The sequence below is a fragment of the Myodes glareolus genome, chromosome 5 (assembly GCF_982192425.1).
Source record: "Myodes glareolus chromosome 5, mMyoGla1.1, whole genome shotgun sequence".
NCBI classification, from domain to species: Eukaryota; Metazoa; Chordata; class Mammalia; order Rodentia; family Cricetidae; genus Myodes; species Myodes glareolus.
The window spans coordinates 60,925,556-60,949,895 of record NC_142030.1 but is presented as its reverse complement, the minus strand read 5'-3'; the positions used below and the strand labels follow the sequence as shown (position 1 = coordinate 60,949,895).

Genomic DNA, 24,340 nt, shown 5'->3' with positions numbered 1-24,340 from the left:
GCCAAAAGTTTTCCAAGCTCTCTTTAAAAAAACAAAATAGAAACGAAACAATACAAAAAAACTCAGAACATTTAAAAAAATAGCTTGAGATTTTTTTTGTTTTTTGTATGTGTTTTTAACTAAAAATGTGCTTTTTTCTTTTTTTGGTTTTTTGAGACATGGTTTTTCTGTATAACAGTCCAAGCTGTTCTAAAACTCACTCTGTAGACCAGGCTAGCCTCAAACTCCCTAAAATCCACCTGCCTCTGCCTACCAAATGCTAGGATTAAGGGTGTGCACCACCACCGTCCAACATCATTATTTATTAATGAGTTTTCAATCTTTTAAAAATATTTTTAATTATACATATGTATTTGTGTGTGTATGTGTGGGTGTGTGTGTGTCCGTGTGAGTGCAGATACTCAAAGAGACCAGAAACATCAGATCTCCTTGAAGCTAGAGGTACAGATGGTTGTAGGCTGCCCCCTATAGGTGCTGGGAACTGAATTTAGTCATAACTGTTAAGTCACCTCTCCAGACTTCACTTTGAATCATTTTTAAGTGAGTTAACACTGGTGAAAAGAGTCAGACTCAAAGCCTCCTAGGCAAAAGGTATACATTTTTAGTTTGACAAAATAACGTGTCAACTACTAAGGAGATCCATGAGAAAACACTCATGCCCAGAAGAGTTCTTGTGGGTTTGAACATGCATCTGATCGTCTAAATTTGCTTGTTTTGTGTTTATTCTTAACTCACAATGTTTAGACTTGTAAAAGGAAACACTATTTTGCTACACAGCCGCCCCATTCAAATACCACCTCCTCCCAAAAGCCTTCCTTCTGGGAGATGTCAAAGAGTTCCCCTCTCAGTCTATGGGGGTTTATTATTTATACAGAAATTTCCATCAGACCTCATACCATACATAGGCCTCTTGGTTTAAACAAACTCAAGCAAGCATTATCATTTTTCATTTCCTTAATATGCAGGAAAGACCAGCAGCGGTATATTTAGGCAGAAATGCAAGTGGAACTGAGATCTAAATGTCTGACTCCAAATTCCAAACTGTTTAGTCCCTATCCATCAAAATGAATGCTTTCCAAACTACCAAGAGTGGGTGAAGAGGCTTTCATTCCTAACTGTACTCTCTAGGTTTGTCTTGCAGAATGCCTGGCTTCCAGTCAGCCTTCTGGCCAGGTCAACTGCTGGTTCAGACTGGAGTTGCCCTTTGAAGGTACATCCCAAGCTCAGGTTACAAGCTTGATCCCGCCCCCTGACATCACCCCATGTCTTCGAGTGTCAGGAGATGAGCAGGGTTAGTTGGGTCAGCCACAGTAGGTGTAAACTAGCTTACGTGACCCAATTTCCCCTTTTGTTTTTCATTAATGAAGCCATCTGTGAAGACTCAGAGTTTGAAGCCATGAACCTCAAATAAACAAGACCTGATGAGGAAGCTGATCTTTCAGCCTTAGGCAAAATATAGATTAAATTTCCTGTGCTGAGCAGTGAATACATTTTAAAAGTCATGGAGTATATTAGAAGATTCAGAATCTGAGACAGAGCTGGTAGTGTGGCTTTCTTCTCTACTGAGATCCTCTAAGGGACAGACTGCTAAAGAAACCTGGGGTAGAAAATATTCTACAGAAGCGACACAGTTTCCTCTGATGATTTCAAACTAATGGCTTCTTACAGATTAGAAATCAACATAGTTTGAAACTGTATGAGGCTCACAGAAAGTACTACAGCAAAATCTGAGCAAGCCGTCTGTGAGACAATGTCTGCCCTGGAAGAAGGGGGCTACACCAGCATTCAGAATAAAGACAGCAGAAAGATGGAGTGGAGAGGAGTCTTGGAGCTGTGTCTGGGTGGGGTCCTGAGGTATCATTGAGTGTTAGGGAAAAGAAGAGCAGGTTAGAACATCAGGGAGCTCAGGACTGGCATGTTAATGTCAGGCTAAATGTGAGCTACCCAAGGTATTAGATTTTCTTCTTGGGCAAGAGAACAAACCAGATAGTTCTCCGGTGTTGTCCAAAGTGCTTCATGTGGTACTTACCACAACAAATGCTTGCTGATGGAATGACCACTGGTAGTCAACTCTGCTGGCTTCCACCCACCTGAGGTATGATTTCAGCTTTGTTGTTGGGAGAAAATATCTGCTGATTTATGGTCTTTGTTTCCACTAATGCATAACCTTTAAAGAGGGGGTGCTCGGACCCAGGAAATAAATAACTTATTGGGAAATTTCAATGACAAAATTCTTTACGTACCTGAATTATAGTATTTGACAATGTTATCTTCTAACATTTTGGTAGATTTCAAAAGGGCTATTTTTGCAGAATTTAAAACAAGCTCTAATTATTCAAATAATAAACTCCAGAAAGAAACGGGTCCCATTTCACACCCTATTGTAGAGAGTCACTTTCTCCTACTTCAACTGCACACAGGAAACCTGGAAGTTGAAAAGAATATCCAGGTACAGCAATGGAGAGAAGGTGGGGTAAGAAGATGCTCCTGAAGGCCAGGCTACGCAGCCTCATTGATAATGCCCGTCTATTTCTCTTTCATCTACTGCTCTTAGTCAGCCCCACTCTTCCTCCTGTGCTGCTGCAGTACTCACACCTTGGCTGCCCCACATCCGAGACAACATCCTCATGGATGTTGCTTCAAGACGCCATCATCTCTTTTTTTTACCTTTGCAATAACTTTCTGATTTTTAGTCCTTTTCTAACGTCTTTTCTTAGAGAATGGTCAGGTTATTCTTGTAAAGATAAATATCTTCATTATAAAATTCCACAACTTCTATCTGCTCAGTGGCTTCCCAATGCCACCATCCTTAGAAAATAAACCCAACCTCCCTAACATACAGGTCCCTGACATCTTGCTGCCATATGCATCTCACCTTGTCTTCCCTAAAGTTCCTACCACTCACTGTCTTCTGGACACATTGACCTTCCTTCTGGGTCCTGGATGCTCATGTTTGGTTCAACTTCAAAGCCTTCCTACCTGTCCCTTCCCTCCTCTCATGGTTATCTCCTTTTTTTCATTCATATTCTTCCTCAAATAAGCCTGCTTCGCTTTTTTAAATAGAATTCACCTGTAACTAAATTATTTATCTGGGTGTTTGCCCCTTTACTTATTTATTACTTTCCTTCCCAGGAGCATGTTAAGTTTCTGAGAAAAGGCAGTTTTTGTTTTCTGTTAAGGTTCCAACACCTTGGATAATGACTGGGATGGCCAGAACTCAGTGTATATGTGCCAATGGTGTGAAAAATACAAGAGAAAGAAAGAAAGATTGGAGTAGGAGTCTGTAGTTCCTACTGAGTTGATTCCACCTCCAACTTGGTTGTGTCAGCAAATGTTACAAACCTGAATGCCCACAGTTATGGGCATCTGTCTGAATGTTGATGGTTCAATACATTGTCACTTAGTTACTCTTCTGTGTTCTTATTTTCCCCTCAGAGACCTCTGAATCAGAAGGGAGACCAAGGCACTGTTCTCTACCACATGCTTCAAGAGACCACGTGTGTGACAGTTCTGTAAAGGATGCTATGAGCATGCACAGGAGATTTGGAAGACAGACCATTGAATAAGACAGCCCAGATACTAAATTCACTGCATTGTAAATTAGGCCTAGCACGGGTCCTGCATCAAAGAGAAGGAAAAACTTATCCACGTCTTCCTCACTATAGAGTCACAAAATCACTTCTGTCCAAGATGGTAGCACTCTGGCTGTCCCCACCAACTCTACAGCTCAACTACCTCACAGATTCACTAACATTTTTAGGTTTTCTGGGAAATTCATCCCTACTTAGAACATCACATTTGAACAAATGAATTTCCAAATCTAAAGAGTCAAGTTAGAGGTCCCTGTGAGAATCCTGCAAGTAAAATCTAGTCAACAACTTTAAAACCTCATTGCTACCTCAAAAAAAGACATACCTAGAAATTTTGAATGTCTTTTTTTTTCTAATTCAACATTAGACCTGACACAAATAAAGAACTTGTTTCCATATCTCTGTGATAGGTAGGTCCACGGGCATCTTGTTTAGCCTCCAATAGACTTGTGAAGAAGATATTCTGCCAGTCCTCTTTCACAGACCTAGAGACAGTCCAAAGGGGCTTGATGGCGCATGGAAAACTGTGCGAATGCAAGGTTCATGGTCAAAGTCTCGTCTCTTGGGCTCACTCAGCTTCTCGAAAACTCACCTCCAGCTCAACACCTTCATTTAAGTTAATGAGCCCTGTAATTAACCTCAACTTATCTATTTAACAAACAAAAGTCTCTGTCATCATTATGGGATTTTCTTGGCAAGGCCATTCATTTTCAAAGGATTCTTCAAAATTTTAAATGTATAATCCCAGAATATAACCTGCTCTCACAGCATCTAGCCCAAAAGTCTATTGAATAAATGCCACAAAGAACACAGGTCCTGCTCTACTAGAAGATACTAGAGAGAGTATTGGAGAACAATGGAATATAATGTACCTGAGGGGTGAATGCTAGTTCTAATCTTTGTCAATAACTAGCTTCAAGGCTCCAGGCAAGAAGATCATTCACTACCGAGTATGGGATAACATATAATATATGTATATATATTATAAATATATATTATATGTATTACACATTAGGTATAACAATAGTCACTATTTAGCCTTGTTATGAAAATGTAATCAACTTAATCAGTAAAAATCATCCAGCAAACTGTCTGTTCCATGAGGAATGCTCAATAAATCTCAGTTTCTTTTCTTTAGTTCTCTTATCCCAATGAGAAATCCAAAGACACTAGATAAGTAGAATCTTTTCTAAACTTCAGGGGCAAACACAAAGACATAGGCAGGCAAGTCCAGAGTCCCTTTGCTTATCCAGAAGCCCTCTTTGCTATCTCACTGATATCACTTATGCACCCATGAATTAACAGTAATAGAATCTTGTTTCTCAGTTGTGTTGTAGAAGTTAGGATCCAATTATTTGTCTATGAGAACATACTTGTTACTCGGCAAATTGCCTTCAAGCCAGAAGTCATCTTTTATAACCACCCACCCCAAATAGGAAGATTCATTGAGAAGGTGAGTCAGCCAAGATAACTTCAGGACAGTCGTAAATAAGATCAGTATCTGCAAGGCCTGAGACTTGGGATGTCATGACACTTGCTGAATGCTTTCTGATGTACTTGATTATGTAACAAGGAGATTTGCAGAAGCATAACCACATAGCTCCCCTGGGTAGGCAGCCAGTGTGCTCACAAATGATTCAATGTAAAATAAACAAGAGTGAGCTGTGAATTATGGAGTTGTAATTCCACCAATGGGGTTCCAGTGATGTCATAGACCACCAGAGCAAAGTTTGTATCACCAAAGGATCTCAGATGGGCTCAGAGGCCTATAACTCTGTAGTATAGTCAGCTACAGACCCGGATCCAGGGAGGCTGCTGTCCCTGGTTTTAACTCATCTCACATCTGCAAGCGTCTACCTTTCTTGTTCCTTTTCTCTGAGTTTACTGAAGTCAAACTCACTCTGCTTTTCTAAAAGTAGTTCCTTCTAATCAGTCCAATATTCTATCAGTTGTCATAGGCCAACAAAAAGACCATTTGGATACCAGTCTACTCTGACATACACTTCATCAGAAAGCATGTCTTGGGAAAGATCCTTGAAGCATACTTAAAGAGAAACATTGAAAATGTATGTAGCCCCGATACATGTCAAGTCCAAGAATGTCACTAATGCGATAAATTCAGTTGCCACTAAACAAACTACGTTTGGGAAAGTTATAGTGAAATCTCATCTATAGCCTTCTCATAAATACACATCCAAAAGGGGATAATTTACCAAACCAAATAAGAGTAACCAAATTTCAAAGCGTTGCAAAAGCTGTGTTTTTGTCAACTACCTGAAAGTGAGGAAATACTTTATTTTTTAAAGAGGAAGAAGGTGAAGAGGATGAAGCCAGCTTCCCAACGGCAGGATGCTTTCATGTGAGAATTACTTAGACTTGAAACTGAATTGCAAATGCAACTGTCTGTGACAGGGTGTCACTTTGCAAATGTATGCTTAATGGCTAAGTGCTGAGACAACAGTCACCTAAGCCTATACTCAGGGGTTGTGTATTTCTCCATAATGTATTTCCTGTCCTTCAAGAACAGTGCTATGTGTCCATAAACATTGTGTGCATGTTTTTTATTTCTTGTTGGTTTGGATGGGCATTCATATACTCAATAGCTGCTTTAAAGCAACCTGTACTAGGAAAATTACTGTGACAGCTGCTCTGAGGTCTAAACCATCTGCCTCTCTTTCTTTGTTTTCCAAACTGGATGAACCTAGATAAATACGTAAGATTAGCGGTTAGAGATTAAGTGACAATGGAACATAAAATATTCAGCCTCTGTCACAAGGAAATACCTTAGTCTGTGACTCACTACCAATTGCTATGGACCAAACTGGTCTGAGTTAGGGCTTTCAAACTTGGTGTCACATAAAAGTTCATCATCTGTGCATGGGGACCTTGGGGGAGGGTTGAAAGGGAGGAGGGAGGCAGGGAGGGGAGCAGAGAAAAATATAGAGCTCAATAAAAATCAATAAAAAAGTTCATCAATAATATTTAAAATACTGCTTTTTGGAAAGCCTCATTCACTAGGTACGATGGAATAATAAACGTATCCCTTGGATCATTTTGATGCCAGTGAACCAGGTTTACATAGGAAGGAGTGTGAGTGTGTTGGTGAAAGAAACAGATGGTCTGGTGTGTCTCTATTTCTTTCTCTGAAAATCAGTAAAAATTAGCAGCTTTGCAGTAGTGTATATAGCACATCGATTATGAAAACAAGGGCCAAGAGGAGGTCTTTCTAGACTCCATGCCCTCTGAAAGAGAATGGTAACCCAGAATTAACTGTGTACCCTACCACAGACTGCATAGATCATAAAATGAAGACTGTCTCTTAGCAAACATGTAGAAAAGCTTCTCAGCATATAAGATTGCATTTATTTTCATCAGATCTATCTAATCTTTGCCTCATATCCACTGAGACTGTTTGGGGGCATAATCCGCCTGACTCCCCAAAAGAACAAATGGCAAGCTGCTTCCTTGGGCCACACTGGGGAAGGCGCACCAGTCTGGCAATATGCTGTTCTCAGAGTGCCTCACCCATAGAGACTGGTGTTCCCCACATGTGCCCCAGCTGTAAGCAACACAAATCCACTGCTTGCAAATGCCAGGAAGATCTGATTGTTAGTGGCTTGGCAAAGAAAAAAAAACAAAGTCTTAGATACTTCGTGATAAATGCAGTCAGTACATATTCTAGCCTTATTAGATTTCAAGGAGGAATGTTAGAAAACAGGTCACATATCAGGGGGAGGGTATAATGTTTATATTACGCAACTCGTTAGGAAATTGAAGTTGGAGACTAGAAGGGCAAACTTATGTGTAGTCATAGTTAACATGATAATATGTCTGTACAAAACCTTAATAAGTCCCAGGGAAATCTCAATGAAGTAGCCAGTGCTGCCGTAGAAACATGACAACTTGGGAGAATGCTTCATGGGGGGTCCCTGGGTTTAACAGTCTTAATACTTTGTATCCTAAATGTGTATCATAATCTATGGAACATTCAGAAGCTCAATAGAAAATAAAAGGGATTTGCCTCCCAGTCTGTACAGCCCATAGTAATGACTGAAGCAGGTGGGGATTAAGGATGCTGGTACCCCCTTCTGAAGCACTTCGGGTTCAGCACGGCTTTTGGTCATGGAGAGAGAAAGAAGCATGGCCTGAAATGGGGGCTCTTACCCAGAAAGTTCTAAGACAGACACACGACTAGCATTCATGGTGGCATCTGTGGTGGAGCCTTGTGAGCGTCACAGAAAACCATGAGGCATCAGTTTCGAACTGTGAATTAAAAACGGATGTCTGCTTAGTCACTCAGCAAATGACATGTGGGAAGAGTTTGACTTTCAGAGTATGGGAATATTCTAATTTCAGTAGTACGAAATGGCCTCCAGCATTGACTGGGAAACCACACTGAATATATAAGCAAGCTGGGGAGAAACGATACTTGTCAGGGATGTTTGGGGAAGTGCAGAAAAAGAAAAAGGCAAGCATTTATTTATGCCTAGGACAGGAAGTACGCAGGAGGACTGATCACTTTGCGATTATTACCTCTCTCTAAGCAGTGAAACTCAATCATCCACATTAATACATATCGATGAAGATTTGAAACCTAGAGATTTCTACAAAATCAAGTTATAAGTGGGATCATAATTTGAATAGAGAATTCTCTGAAATCACAATAAATACATAAAAATTGCTAATATCCCTAAAACCCAGATAAAGTATTTCTCACTTTTGTATGTATAGTTTCTGGGTTTAGGAAATGAATTCAAGTTCTCACACATATTAATAAGCACATACTCTCCTAATCGCCTATGTTGCTTGTCCCAAAGATTCCTGACATTTTGAAAACTGGGTGTAAGTCTAATGAACTGTATGTTTATTTTTTTTATCTTTTCTTGATAACTTAATTTTAAAAGTTCTGTATTCTACCTCTTATGGTTTATCAATGTACATATGCTTAGCCCTTTTTATTTTATTTTATTTTTGTTGTTGTTTGTTGAGGCAGGGTCTCACTATATAGCTCTACCTGTTCTGGAACTCATTATGTAGACAAGGCTGGCATCGAACTCACAGAGAACTTCTTGCCTCTGCCTTCTGAGTGCTGAGATTAAAGGCGTTAGCCACCATGGTCGGTTGATTTTTCATTTATTTCTAGAAGTACAAGTTTTTCCTATGGCATTCCCACGAGAGAGATGGGCAGAGCAACGGCTTTGTCCTAAAGAATGGGATTACTTCTAAAATATTTATACAGCTTGGTGACATTGTTGTAAAGTAGCTGGCTTGATGCCTCCATTCCTAATTTTCCTTGTTTTCTAAGAGAGTGATGCAAGCAAACTAATTTGGTTGATATCAAAGGTGAAGGAGTAGAATTTAAAAATATGAAAATGGAATCAGGAGAGTGAGTCACTTCACAGTAGCAAGCAACTGAGATTCTATACACAAGCAGAACTCCTATCAATAAACTGAAAACAATTACCCTAGTTCCATCTGCTTCTTGGAATTAGCTTAAGAGAATTACTAGAATAGCAAGTATGTGTTTTTAATGTGTGTGAAGTGGGTTTATACTTTATATGACTTTATCTTCCATGTATTAATGCTTTCAATACTTCATGACAAAGCAAATAAGCCATGCAAGTAATTAAGGATATGAATGAAATAAGCCAGCAGTGTAAGTAAATTAGGTCAGTTGAAATAATGCCACCTCCAGACCTAAACCAACACAAGCTAAATTTCCTCTCTGCTAGAAGTAGAGCTGAACCTTCAAAACAAACAAACAAACCTCAAACAGGGCAGAAAACACATATTTGCACCATCTCAAGAAAGCAGAAAAATGGAGGCAAAGGAAGTGGGGAAGAGGGAGATAAACATTTAAACAAAGATCCTAAAAAGAATCACACTCAGAAAAATTGCTCCTTCCCTGAGGGTGGCGGAGAACAGACTGTAAGAGCCAAGTGTGCAGAGATATTATTTTCTGCTTCTCTTGTCAGAAGGGATTCAGTCTTTGAAATATGTCTAGCTAAACTGCAGAATTCAGCTCCATGATTAATGAACAAAATTACATTTTATTTCTTAAATGTGTTGAGGATTCATCCTGTGGTCTTCCCCCGGTCTTGAGGATTAGAGCGGCTGGGAGGCACATCTGGCTGCAGGCAGCCGGCTCTCTGGGTGTTCTTTCTTCCCGCCTTTAGAAGAAGAAGGCAATGTGGGGAACTGCGGAAACTTTTATTGGGTAAGTGTGGTTTTTTTAATTCTCAAAAATGGTGCTTACTCTATTCCCTCTAATGAGAAAGAGAAAAAGTAATAATTAAGATCTATAAAATGTATCTAATTCATAAACTAAAACTTTTTATTTTGCATAGCGTTATAACCCTTGTTAATTTTTCCCCTCAATACAATGTTTGTATTCATAGGGCAAGTATTTTAATGGCAAACTGCCTTGGAATGATTTTTAAATAGACTTCATAATAACAATTTCATATCTTCCTTATAATTATCACTTTAAACAAAAACTCATGTCTGGATAAAATTCAATATCTTTGTTTTGTTTTGTTTTGTTTAGTGCTTCTTACTTTGTCAAAATGTTTCACTGGGTCCTGAATCTGCCACTGTATCTATCACTCTACAAAGCAGAAAAGAATGTATAACTCTTCCAATATTAAATAAAAGGAAATACAAGATCTTAGAACCTACAAAAAAAAAAGAAAGAAACCATGTTGGACTCCATTTTGTGCCCACTTGGTGAGCATACTTTACCACTTATGTCAAAAAATAATCCTGTGGAAAATCCCCTTTCAGTGTGGTCTAGGAGCATCCTTTAGATAGATAAGAGGCAGTCTTTTCCAACTTCAGAATATGTGTGCTCATGTCTAGAGAAGGTTCTCAACTAGAACAGGCAAAAAGAAAAAGAGACCATTTCTTCTGAAAACCTTTGGGCTGGAGATGTGTCCAGTGGTAGATGAGAAGGCTAAGAATTGACTGCAATGGATGGCCAAGGTTTGCAGAATCCTCGGAGACATTTGTTTGCGTGTTTATTTGTTTAACTTTCCTGATGAGAATAAGTGGGATGAATGTTTATGTGTTTTCTTGTCTAAAGGAAACCGGATATTTGAAAATGGGCTTAAAACCTCCTCTACTGATTAAAGAACCACCAGTCATCAAGGATGCTAATACCACACAATCAAAAATTGTTTAAACAAAACTGAAAAGAAAACACTTCAATGTCAAAATATTAACCGTATTCTCCTCAGGGTAGTGAAACAATGGCAACTTCACTTTTTTATTTGAAAATTTAATGCAAATAAATATAGTTATCTATAATACATATGTGCCACTCTTGGTTTTTAACCTTGTAACAGAACAAACAATCAAAAGCAGTCAGTAGAAGACCTTCAGGCAGATGTGTCTACATAGTATTTGAGGAAATATGCCCCACCCCACAGTCTCTAGGCTTAAGAAAATGTTTAGGGCACATTCACAATCCTAAAATATTTTGAAAATAAGTAAATAATACTTTGGATACGCTGAGTGTTTCTAGAATGTGCGCTGAGGAAAGGAATTTACAGGAATGGGTTTGCAGGGACCAGGATTAAGCAGGGGCATCCCAAAGCATTGTGGAAATAGAATCTTGGAAGGTAACACGCGTGGTGCAAGCCTTCCTCATAACAAGCCAAGAAATGAGGCTCGGAGGTAGAAATTCACTTGCCTACCTAGCATCCGAGGGCAGAGCTGCAAGCGAGCTTCTGTCAGGATTTAGGCTTATGAACAGGGTAAGTTGCTGGAACAGGATGGAAGGAAAGATTGTAGAGAATGGGTTTAATAAAAATCAGGATAAGTCATCCATCCTTGATGCTGAAAAGGTTGAAAAGCAATTGTGCATTCTAATGAAGGGTGGGAGCTGGGATTTTTAAATGATGTGTTTAGGGGAGAAGCCTTCACACAGAACTCTCCAGTTGTGTGTTAAGGATTTGGTCCACACCATTCTCATTTCAACACCTGCGCATAGGGGAAGACAAGGATGCACGGCGGGGAAACTGACAGGAAAGGAGGAGGAGCTGGTGGTGCAGGTAGATCTGCTAGCGTTTTAAAGGTTTGGGTAGATTTTACAATCTAATTCGCAGGGAATTAGAGATGGAGTCAGCAAAGGCCTCAGGGATGACTGTGACAACCTTCGGGTTTGCCATGTGTTGCCACCTAGAAAAACAGGAAAATCTATCTGAGGATCAAAGGAAGGGAGTCCCACGCTTTGCTATTTCTGAGGCCAAAACACTTTTGTGACATTGGAACAGCAACGTCAAGTAGGTGGCTGCATCCATAGCTCTGCAACTTCCATAGAATCCTAAAGCTGTGAGGGAGGGAATAATAATTACAAATGGCTGCCGGTACAAAGATGGGCCCAGGCAAAAAGCAGGAAGTGGGAAGGAGAAACTAGCACGCAGAGTACTTCCACACCGTAAGCATGGCTTTTATTTGGAAGTGCTTACTTAGCACTAGCGAGCACAGACAACTAGTTGACAGCTGTCTACATGTCAAGGCTGCTGTGAGCTATGGCAGCATTTGTTGAGGAAACGCTGCTAGGAAGGGAAAAGGAGAGTAAGCATGCAAATAATTATTTAATGCTGCTCCCTGGTCTGGATTAATTGTGACGCATGAAAACGGCAAGGTGCAAAGATTTAGAATCAGTATGTTTTCCATTAGAACCTTCAGTTCTGTGGAACTAATCAATGACCCCGAAAAGAAACCGAATACAACAAACAATCTCCCAAGCTCCAACTACCAACAAGTTCCTAACTGAGGAGAGGCCGGGTATGGTAGTGTATGCCTATGAATCTAACTTACTGAAGTCAGAGGCAGGAGGATTACTGTAAGTTCAAAGCTAGTCGAGTCTGTGTAAGAGTTCCCAGATACCCAGGGCTGCATGGTGAGACCCTATCTCAAGAACCCCCAAATTTAAAATGAAATAATAAACTGAGTTAGCAGAGAGGAAGAATCTGGTATAGTATTATCTACTTGAGCTCGACACCCTTCTCTTTCAGAATTTGCCAGAACATCATATTTAAGGGATGCTTTGAGTTCCAGCACCGAAATTGTTGAGGCAAAGAATACACAAAGAAAAGAAAGTAAAAGGGACAGGGTGCTGGAACATGACGCTCTCACCACCCACAGGGCCCAAGATAATCCTACTGACCTCTTGGCAGCCCAGCACTGGATCTGTATAAAGATTGCAAGGAAACATAAGAAAACGTGTTTCTCGGCATGTGCCCACTTCTGGCCAGGCCCTCGACTTCGCCCATAGTGAAGCGGACTAACCTTAGCACATTCTGGCACAGGCTTCTGATTGAGTTGCACCCTTTGGCCTTGAAGTTGTATTTCTGAGTCTCTTTTGAAACGATTTGGCCCCCTTGTATGTCCTCAGCATATAATTGAGAGCGCACCCATCTGTTTTTATGCTTATTTATAACTGCACCTCCTTCCAGCACTGTGAGGTCCTTTAAAATATAATGACATGAGTAATGAGGATAAAATAGCTGAATGGGATGAATGTTCTCGCTCTCTGACACAGGATTGTGAGAAAGTAATCTCCCTCACAATTCTGGCCCCCTGCTTCTACTTCTACTGAACATCTCGGGTCAGATCATCTGGAAAAGGTCGTATTCGACGCCATTTATGCTAAGACAACAGTCAACAGTATCTTTATTCAGTCACTGTGCTGCCCCCAGTTGCCTCACCTCGCTCTAGCCATCCTTAGGTAAGAAGAGAATTAAAAGAACTGCAAAACTTACTGGGGTGGGGGTGGGGTGTAAGAATTTATCCTAAAGTTCTTGAGGTTTGACCATAACGGGTCAGATTTAGGGACTGGAAATGGTTTCAAGTGTTCAGATCTCAGTGTCACGCAGTGTTGGGGCAGTTTTCGCCTTCCTCTCAAGGAAAAAGGTTACCCTCACTCCAGGGGCCAGATTTCCTGCCCTATTTGAAGACTCTAGGGTTTCCATTGCAGTCTGAAATATCTTGTTTATACCAGTCAAGATTCTACCTCTTCCTTTAAAACCTCCAGCACATTTGGATACACACACACACACACACACACACACACACACACACACACACACACGAGTTACATTCACATTTGCAGGGTCAATCCCCACCCCCTCCCTAAAATCCACACACCAGTTCTAGAAGCTATAACTGAAAGGCCAGTCTTCTGGCCCCACCTCCTGCTACCTCTTCCTTTTTACCCTGGAATCTTGATCAAAGTCATTTTAAAGGAGCTGAGGAAAGTAGCCCTCTTCCCTAGCAGACATCTCCATGTTTCTGCTAAGCTACATGTGCATGGAATATATTCATACAGTCCCGGAAGTGTCTTCATGCTATCAACATTTGCTGTGTTTTGTTTTTGTTTTTGTTTTTGCTTTGTTTTGTTTTTAAGGCAAAATAACCACAGCCCTGGAGAACTGCACCCCCTATTGGAAAGAAAAGGCAAGGAGGAACCGGTCAGACTAGGCTGGTGGTCCTACTCTGCAAAATATAGGAACTTCTGGACCAGCAAAAAGGAGATGGAGGTGGAGTAGGCAGGTTTGCATTTTCGCTTGGGCAGTGACAAAAGCAATTCAAATCAAAGGCACTGAAGACTGTGTTTTGAAACTAAAAATCTTTGTTCAGTTGATTCCTCTTTACCTCACACACACACACACACACACACCAGAATACTGCTACTTCTCACAAACACTCCAAATTTATTTCTTATTTGAAGCTGAGCCTAATGAAACCAAGAATTGTCAGGAATTGAAACTCTCTCACTCTGCAGAGTAGCAAAGTTATGCACTCAGGACCCAAGAATGTATGTGGTCACAGCTCAGTCCTTGTCCCTGTATTTGAGGACCCCACAGAAGAGAGAAAGCTAAGATTTTTGACTGTCCTTGGGCTCTTCTAAAAGGTCACTGTGAGTTTCATTTGACATGATTTTTATTTCTTTCACAAGATGTCCATAAGTGGTTACCAAGAGGAGTGACCTCACTCCTCTAAACTACCAAGGCTGTCACCCTCTGCAATCAGCTTCTCAGATTTTTTTAATTAAGCAATTTCAATGCCAATGAAATACTGTAATTTTTAAAAATTTTACTGCAAAATTGATACGTCATAGAGGTCTGCATGAACAACTATTTGAGACTTCTATCTACTGATATCAAAAACTACTGCTATTCAGTCTCCAGTAGAGACTCCTTTCTGTGAAAATAAATTTGCCAACTTACTTAGAAATACCCATGACTGTCCTGCTACCCTTTCTCTGGTGTCTTCGTCTTTACTGGCCCAACCAGAAGCCGCATTTAGAAAACGGAGGGCATGGTGCTTTGCTGACATTTTCATTACCGCTTGCTTGAGAATATTGATTTTTTTTTCCACTTGATCATTGTTAGCCTGCACACCAAGGTCTTTGATTTTTTTCCCCAAGAATCCAAATTCATGTGGAGCAATACCATTATCAAAGACATCTACATCTTCTTTCTCTTGATAAAGAGGGGGTTGCAGTATAGGAAACCCATGGGAGGTGGTACCTCAGAGCATCAGAGAAAACCAGAGAAAGGGGAGGTGGTACTTCAGAGCATCAGAGAAAATCAGAGAAAGGAACGAGAAATGACCAGTCACATGGTAATGCTCTGCATGCAGGTAGTTCTTGAATTGTTGGGACACACAATGGCCATAGAGAGTTGGGCACTTAACAACAATGAAATTAATCATTTTTTATACATGTGTCTAGCCCTTAATGTCCCTAGTATTAAATTTACCAAGACTTAGAGCATGCTGAGAGCCATACTTTTCTTTGGGAAGAAGACTACTGTCCAACTAAAAATCTCTTCTTGTCCACCCCCAACCCAATGCAAAACCTATCTCCTTTTCTATAAATACCCCATTCCATGTTCAAAGTGCTTCCTCATGTGGCTCTTCTACGGGGTTAATAAAAAGAACATTCCACAGCATGCAAAGAGGATGGAGCCTTAAGCTGGAGGCTCCCTGGGGTCACAGTGCAAGACCTGAAGGCACAAAAGTTTGCAACAACTGGATAGCAGCAGCTCTAACGTCCTCCCCACGGAGGGGATGGGGTCTGCTTTGGCGGGAGTCTCCCCCGCCGCTGCAGTGGGCCGGTAAACACCACAGAAGAAGACAATTGTAAACTCTTCAAAATAAAACAGTTGGTCTAGGAACCCTGAAAATCTACAGCTGTCAGCGAGCGCACGGGACTCCATGCCGCGGGCATGGAGCAGAGGATAAAACTCTTCAGAACTCGGTCCTGGGTAGAAGTAATACAAAATCTGGGACTTGGAGTCCGTGCTATCGAAAAGTACCCGCTGCTTTGGAATAGATGCTTCACCTAGGGCACGGGCTGCCATTAGTGGTTTAGGGATGATATAAATTATTCACTCCTACTGTAAAATCTAAAATGACTGTCCTAGAAAGACAAAGGAACTACTGACCAGGGTGCGATCCACTGCGGGGTCTGCCTTGCTACCCAGCGCCCTACCTCGAGGGCCTCTTAAGAAAGGTCACCTATGCGGAGCAAAGGCTATGGCTAGTATAGGATGCTACAGGATACTGGAAACGGTTTTACAGACAATGAGATCTGAGCATTATCTGTAACTAGAGTTCATTATTTGTAGCCTCTAAGAGTCTGCTCAGCCTGAGCCCTTGACTCCTATGGGGCCCCATTCCCTAACAACTTCAAACCCCAAGTTGTCCTTGGTCCCCAAACTTCGAAGTTACTGGATCGTCTTTTTCTCTGAAAATTTTAAATGGAGGTCACCAGGCTCTAAGCCCTGTGCGTAAAACAAGCAATTCACCAGCCTTTGCATTACGCCTAATGCTTTGGGGACTCCCTTGCTCCGAAATTTCATCCTCTACTCCCAAAATGAGAGAATTTTTCAGGCCCCCCTTAAAATGACTTGCTTTATTATCTCCATCTTGAATTAAGATCTTTGAGGCCTGAATTCAAATTCAGAGTACCAGCGTGGGGCATAAATCCCAGGGTGGTGCTGCGAAAGATACTTCTGGCGCCATAACTATTGCGAAATGAGACGCTGCGGGGAGAGAGGAAATTGATATTATTTTGATGCGGATTCCAACTGGGGAGCGCCCTAGAGAAAGTTCCCGCTCTCCTGGGCGTTTCTCTGGCGTAGGGGAATTGGGAAGCTGGGCCAGGGAGAGTGGGTTGGTGGATCTGGAGGGCGGCAGTCTGCCTGCGTTTACACCTCTCCCTTTGAGACAAATCGATTTCCCGCGCCGCTGTTCCGCATTTGCATCCACCACGGCCCGGGACCCAGCTGTGCCCGGGTGCACACTTAGCGCTGGCTGGTGAATGTGTGCGTGCGCGCGCGCGCGTGTCTAATTGACTTTCCGTCTACCTTTTTATGACTACATGTGTTTCCAACAAAAGGTCTTATTAGGACAATCTGGTTTCACTAATTTAGAGGTTGGGAATGTGGAAGGCAGGCGTTTTTTTTTTTTTTTTAAGAGTTCGCAGAAGTTGAAATTAAGAAGTTGACAGCGGGATGAACTGTCCTCCCAAGAGTAGGTCTGCTTGTTTTTATGAGTCCTTACTCTCCCTTCTTACTTATCCCTGCCCTGCCTTCACCAGCACTCATACACCAAACGTCCCTCCACTAGTTTAGCAGTAGAGTAGATTTTCAACAATGTTAAAGGATCCAAAAAGATTGAGAAAAATACACCGGGAAAATAAAAAAATAAAATCAGTTCTTCCACTGAAGGGAAAGCAGAATGAGAATAAGCCCCCACCCAGGGGAGGAATGGGAGAACAAGATAGCTGACTTACTGTAGGAAAGGCCAATAAGGACTCCTTACTTTTTACAACAGTTGACTAGGTTGAAATGCAATTGTTTGCACAACTAAGAAGATAATGCTGAAGGCATCCATAGAGCCTACATGCTAATTTCTCCAGATCATAAGAGAGGCAGGTTTCTATAGAACTGGCAAGCAGAAGCATCTCTTGCCAAGGTGCTCCATCTCCTTGAAGGGAAGGGTCTGTTCCTTTTCCACTCTGGGCACCTGATGCCCTATGGACTCCCCCATCCTTTGTGACCCCAAGTGTGACCCCTAAATCCCTTACAGCCAGGTCTCTGCAGTAGCTCCCTCTATCCCGAACTCTCCCCTTCTCTGTCTATAATCAGAGCCTTACTGCCGCCTCCAAGCTAGAGAACCAGTGATCTTGACTTCCAAGTAGCTCACAGTTTCCTCTGCTTTCTACCTGACGTCTAAGAATAAGGATGGGGTTCCACGGGGTTGCTTGTCTTACCAGACAAGAGTCTCTCCTGTTATCACCCCCCATGGAGAAGAGGAAGTTTGAGAAAACTCCCTTCCAAAAGCAACAGTTTCTTAGCACAGCCCTGCGGGTCCTCTTCCAGCAAAGGCAAAGTCAGCCTGTGCCTATGTGTTGTTTCCCTGAATTCTTTCTCAGTTGTAGGTGCTTGTCACTTGTACCCCTTACCTCAGCCAGCATCGTGTTGAGTAGTGACTGTTCTGTTCAGTGCATCCTTTCCCTAGGCTAACCTTAAGAGGCTCCTGTTTCCTCTCTGGATCCTCTCTTCATCGGCCTCTCTATTCATTACGCATATGAATGAGGTAAGGCTGAGTTTGATGCAGGCAGTTTCACGGAGTCCTGTCCCTCTCTCAGCAGGCAAAAGATTCCCCAGCCCAGCTGGAAACCTTATGCTTGTCCAGGAGATTCCTAAGCATGATGTGACCTTGGTGGTTCTAGGCCCAAGTCTCATAAAAAAAATTATATTCCAGTTTCAACCAGGATCAGGGCAGCCCCTTCAAATCAGCTCCACAGTGGCCTCCTTGGCCTAGGTTTTCTGTGTCCCCACTGGAGGAAGACCAGGACACTCCTCAAGCTCCCTTCTCCTGTGGTTTCCTTAAAGGATAAAAACAAAGCAAAGCAAACAAAGCCACTACTCTCTGTCTGCTTCCAGCCCCACAGTTTCTGATACTGCCTGCCTTTCCCTGGCTTTTGCTGGCTGAGGCCAGCCTTGGTCCTGCTTTTCCTATGCTCCAGCCCTCTCTTGGCGCAAAGCAATACTGCCTCCTCTCTCCTGCCTACATTGGTCTAATCCACAGCAGTTTCCTTAAAGTTTATTTTCCGTGGGGTAATGTGTGTGTGGTGGTGTGAGGTTCCAACATTCAGGTCTTCTAACAGTGATAACTGCTGAGATAGATCATAAGTCCTAGAGAAACTGTCCTGACTGTCACAGAGCAGCTGCAACGGGGGTTCAGGTACTAGTGTCCTTGTCTTTGTTTTACATGTTCCCTAATGAAAGATTTTTTTTTTAATAACCGTAGAATTTCATAGCCCATTTTGTTGGCGCATCAGATACCCCATCAACGAGATACCAGCTTCTCCCAAGTACTGCCCAGAATGACTATAGTTTCAAACCTAGTCCATACCCATGGTGTGGGGACTCTGATTCTTCCTGGGTGTGGTTTGGACTCGGTTCTGTAATTCAAATGGCTACTTCAAACCTCTTCATCCAGTTTTTGTGGCACTCAGTGGGCCCAGTCCAGAGCTGATTGTCTCCTAGGTTGCTGCCCTCTGAACTAGGTCAATCCAAGCAGACTGCAGAATTTAAGGCAGAACTAGGGACCAGTGCCCTGACCTGATTAAGGCTCTCCAGTGGCCTGCTTCAGGAAGCCTGGCCCCCAACCACCGTGCCTAGGTACCATTCCCAGCTGTATCCGACGGCAACTTGCTTCGAATGTCTTTTTAAAATTATTATTTGGAAGTCTAAGAAGGCCAGTGTCTTGAGAGAATCATAGACTGTCCAGGGGGCCTCCAAACTACAAAGTTCACGAAAGAGCCATCAGCATAAAAAGATAAGGAAAGAGTCACTTTCGAACTTTCTCCAGAAGGGAAATATACCTGTGTGCATCTGACTAGAAACCACTTGGGGTGAACCAGGTGGCTAGTGTGTTATATACTCAGGGGCCACCGCGACACATGCTTGTGACCAGTCTTCTTGTAAGGGCAAAGTTAATAAGTCTAAGATGAACATTTCGTGGAGAGGAGGTGGACAATGAGTGAGGGTGGGTAAGGTAGCTTGTACATTGACGTTTTCTGGAAATCTAGGGGCCAAAAGGCCGAACTACACAAGGACTTAGGCCTGCAACCCGCGATTCCCGGTGTACCTTTGGTGCTAGATTAAGTTGGGCAGAGTTGTGGATTTTGCTAATAAAGAACATTCTTCTAGCTTCACCAGAGTTTGCCCTAACAGATGGGCTTTTGGTTCCAGCTCAAAACTGATTCGCGGGTAGAAGTGACAGCAGGGGGCAGAGAGCAAGGCTAGGCAACTGGGCTTGGGCATTCCCGTGCTGCCCTTGGCCTTTTCCAGGCCTGGGTCACAGACACTGGGGTGTGCAACCTGAGTGACTTCTGCCAGGTTCCCTTGAACACAGTGCTATTTCTTCAGCCCCACAGAAGAAGCGCTCCCAAGGCCCACCCAGCATCTTTTGTCGGCTGTTTTCTATAACAGAGGTGGCTGTGCAGTCTGCGCTCTGGCCAGACCGATCCTACCCTGGCTATTTCTGGCTGCCGCTCCTGCCTGAAACCGTGATGCAGCCGAGGCGGCTGGAGACAGTCGTGGCCGCAGAGTCCCTGCCTGGGATCGCCTGGCCTCCCACCGTCCCTGAGCCTCCGAGTCTCTCTCCAGTGTCCGCTTGGCTTACACCCTTGGCGGAACCCTCTTTTTCTCAGCCGTCTTTCTGCGATCAGCCACTTTTCCCAGGACTCTTAACCTCCTCACCTTCACCTCTTCCAGAAACCTAAGTCTAGAACACGCTCCCGCCGCCCTTCCCGGGCCTCCACCCGCTGTCCCCCCCGCACACACTTCCCGGAGCACGCGCCCCTCACTCACTGTCCTGCTGAGGGGTGTCGCTGCCACTGGTCAGTCCCGGTGACTCCAGCAGGCTCCGGCCCGCCTCGCCCACACTTTCGTCCGCCTGTGCCGCCACCATGTCCCCGGCCTCCTCCAGGTCTAGCAGGTGACTGACGGAGAAGTTCTTTTTCGCCTGCAGGGTGTCGAGGTTGCCGGGACTGTCCAAGCGGCCGCCCAGCGCCGGTTGCCGCTCCAGAACGTGCCCGTAGCTGGAGGTCATGGTCTCCCCTCCAATCCCACCCACCCCCCTCTTCCCGCTCGAATCAACACCAAACGCTGTGGGCGCGAGGGGGGGAGAGGAGCCGAGTGGGGAAGAAAGAGGGGGGAGTGGAGGGAGAGAGAGAGAGAGAGAGAGAGAGAGAGAGAGAGAGAGAGAGAGAGAGAAACCCCCTTCTGAAAAGCAGAACTTTCGGCACCAGTAACTTTCCCGCAGCCTCGGTTGGTTCCCTGAAGCCAAGTCCGGCGCGGTCCAAAGAGACAATCCACACCAAAAAGTTTAAAAAAAAAAAAAAAGTTACCCTGTGCTTAAATCAGGAAGAAAAAAGTATCCCTTCGAACTCTCAAAAAGCGTCCACACACAGACACTAAAAATAATAATAATAAGGGGGAAGAGAGGAAAGGGGAGGCCAGCAGGGCGGGGGAGTTAGGCAAACAGAAGAGAGAAGAAGGGGTGGAGAGAGAATCAAAGTGGGTTAAAAAAAAAAAAAGGTTAAAAAAGTTATTCCCCGGCAAGAGTTCAAGCACCAACAGAAGGAGGCTTGTTCCAACTTTAAAATGTCTTCAAGAAAGCGCGTTCCCCTCTCTGCACTCCTGTGGATTCTCGGGAGTGACTAGGATTTCAGGAGAGTGATGTCTTGCAGATGTATTAGAGGGCAGGATTCTCACTTTACTTTTCGTAAGGAGAAAAAAAAATAAGAAATAAAGAAGTAGGGCTTCAAGAGTCAGCAGAGGGCGGCGGGTCCCCCCTTCCCTTCTCTCTCTCTCCCCTCTCTGTTGAGTTCCTCTCCCCTTCTCAGTCGGATCAAGAAGCTCTCTGGCACTTCAAAAGGCACAGACTGGCATGGAGAGGAGGCTTTGTAGGGAATACAAGAAAATTGGAGACCCCTGGGAGGGCAGATCTCCACTTAATGGGAGCCTGTAATTACGTGGCAAAGCCTTTGTGCGGCGCCTGACGTTTTACAGACCCCCTTTCTCCATCTCCATCTCCTTCCTCCTTTCCTTCGGACCGAAAAAAAACTGTCTGATTAAGAAAACCCCCTTTGCGAGAAAGAGAGAGGGAGGGAGCAAGAGAGAGGGCGAGAGGGAGGGAGGAGGGCCAGAGAGGGAGGGAAGCAGAGAGATTTTGGATTTTTAAAATAAAGGTCTAATTATCATTCCCTCGCAGTAGTATCACGGAGAGAAAGGAGCCGAAACCCACAGTCACTTTAAACGGACTGATTATTTTGTTTGGGCATTAACTCCTCCGGATTTGTTTGAAATTCTGTTGGAAAATCTCATTTGCATGCTTTGATAACAGCTGAGGGCAAACTTGCTAGAAAAAAAAAAAGAATGCACATCTATAACAATCAAATCTTCTGCTGCCCCGTCCCCGGCAACTTTTCCTGTAGATTTGTTTTGGCGAAGAACGCAGGGAGAGTCTGAGACAGAAAAGCAAAAGAGCAAGCCTATTAAAGCTCGTTTGGCTCTGTAGAGACAGCCTATTAAATAATGTAATAAAATAACAAGAGCGATAATAACTGGAGGCTCCCTACGTTCTAAAGGCGGCTTTGGAGAGATTCAGAAGTTATCAGCTTCGAATGGATTCGAGACTTTCGCTGCCACCAGAAACCCCGAGGCTTCAGACAGTAGAAAATTTACATATTTATTAAACAGGAGGAAAGTCCGTCCTGATCGGTCCCCTACCCTTCCAACCGGTGTAATTTCTTAGGTGTGGCCATAGTCACTTTCCCAGGTGGCGATAGTTAGCACAGAGGCTGCCCAAATTGGACCAGACAAGAGCACCCTGACAGAGGGAGCCCAGAGAGCTGGGGGAACTGGGGAGCTGGGGGTAGGCTCTGTGCTCATCTGTGTCCAGCGGGGTGCGGTCCTGGCAGACACGGAGTCAGAGGACACCGGGGTCGAAGTCTATGGACCAGGCTTGACAGAGGACAGAGAGGCGCTGGCGGTGTTTTCATGACCTGTTGGAATCTGGTAACAGCTTTAATAGTCTCATTAGGAATGAGTTACTATATGGCCAGTAAGTAAAATAGTAAGTGCTTATTTGTGGGGTTTTATGTTCTTTAAACACACACATACATACGTTTTCCCTCACTCCCTTGATTGCTGGATTTCCCCCCTCTCCTGTAGCTATGAGGTTGAATTGAAAAGGAGGAAGGGTCCGAGTGTGTGTAAATGGTTTCTGGGCTCCAAACGGCCATAGTTAGCCCAGAACTTCCAGCCCTGATCTGGGAAAAGAACATTTGATGCCATCAAAGGGTTGCAGATTGAAACCAGATGTGCGCGCCTCGGTTCTTTCCATGCATTTAATTAAGGAGCCAGGATGGAGGAGACTTTTTCATCATTAGTCCACCCGCTACCCCTCCTTTTTCCACCCCTCACCGCCCTCCAGCCACTCGTGCCCCCCGACCGGCAGCCCCCCAGCCCCGCCAGAGCCTGCTGGCCACTCAGGCTCCGCAGCCCAGGCTCTGAGCTGCGAGTATTTGTCTGGCAGCGCCTGAACCAGGACAGCTAGTTAGTTCTTGCGCTGGGAACTTGCGCGTGGGTGGGCTAGGAAGAGTGGGAGCGTGGGGATCCCGGCGTGTCTTCGGAGATGTTAACGATGAGGCCTCCAGAGCCTAATCCTTCTGCGCCATTCCTTGGCGTGGAAGCAACTTAACAGACAGGTTAAAGTGGAAAGTTCTCACCGCCATCTCCGGAGCTCTCTCAGTTCTCTCGGATGAAGGGAGTCACCCTTTCTTCCTTCTCTAAGACCAGCTTAGGGCCCCACAGCATCAGTCTCCCTATGCCATTCCAGAACTGGAGTCTCACAGTCTCCAACTTTACTTATATAGTTGAATTTCTTTTTCTTTCAGATTCGAGAACTGTCATTTGTGACCACACCCTGAGTAAAAGTTCAGGACTTCTGGCACCCCAAGACAGTTCTTCGGAACAGAAGGACATAGCACCATAGAAGTAGTTTTTTTTCCGTGTGCAGTCAGTACGGTTGACGACCACAGAATATTGATAAGGAAGAGAGATCGTAACCCATTCCCAGAAATATCATCAGATGCTTTCCCTTGCTCACAGTTGCCCTTTTTTTCTACAGGGGTAGGAGATGGGTTTTGAAAATCACTTTAGGGTTACCACTTGCAACACTATCAGCTAGGGTGCTAATGGTTTCTACAGGAACTTTGGGGATATACCTAAACATTTGGGCACCAAATTTGTTTTTCTAGTAACAAACAACAGCACCGAGCACATAGCAAATTCAAACGTGATATTTTTCTAAGGTTCAAATGCAAACCAACTATGATGCTTGCTGGTCTCCCCCACAGCTTCCATCTCTTTCTTCCCCTAGGAACCAAGAAGCAAGGAAAGGCACACTAGAAGGGTGTCCTTTGAAATCCATGGGCACAGAGTGTACTCAGGTTCTCTAAGCTGGAACTCAGGAACAGAGTCCCAGAAAAACTTGTACCTGGGGAGGGCAAGGCAGGCAGCTGGGCTACCTCCCAATAGGGGTTAGAATCCTTAGAGGCTGGGCTAGCTCACAAGGCTCCTGGGACCGTGTACTCTTCCTAGAAAGCCTTGTAGGCTTCAGCTGCGTGCATTTAAGTCCTTTTGTCTGATCAGGAA

At 43.7% G+C, this 24,340-nt stretch overlaps 2 protein-coding genes across 4 annotated transcripts in view; one reads left to right on the top strand and one right to left on the bottom strand.

The window, feature by feature from the left end:
• The window catches only part of LOC125391771 (uncharacterized), a 252,517-nt gene extending 246,041 nt beyond the window's left edge, over positions 1 to 6,476 (top strand). The window contains exon 4 of the mRNA XM_087906348.1: positions 3,436 to 6,476. Coding sequence (XP_087762474.1) covers positions 3,436 to 3,566 — 131 coding nt within the window. The 3' untranslated portion in view covers positions 3,567 to 6,476. The remainder of the gene's footprint in view (positions 1 to 3,435) is intronic.
• Positions 1 to 21,846, bottom strand: part of Prrx1 (paired related homeobox 1) — a 67,536-nt gene extending 45,690 nt beyond the window's left edge. The window contains exons 1-2 of one of the 3 annotated variants that reach the window (XM_087906344.1): positions 21,028 to 21,758; positions 20,489 to 20,642 (exon numbers count right to left, since the gene is read on the bottom strand). In XM_087906344.1, the coding sequence (XP_087762470.1) occupies positions 20,489 to 20,588 (100 nt within the window). In that variant the 5' untranslated portion in view covers positions 20,589 to 20,642; positions 21,028 to 21,758. Of the gene's footprint in view, positions 1 to 20,488 lie in introns of all 3 variants that reach the window. The other 2 variants (XM_048421218.3, XM_048421217.3) reach the window with 2 other exon arrangements.
• Positions 21,847 to 24,340: the final 2,494 nt, after the last annotated feature.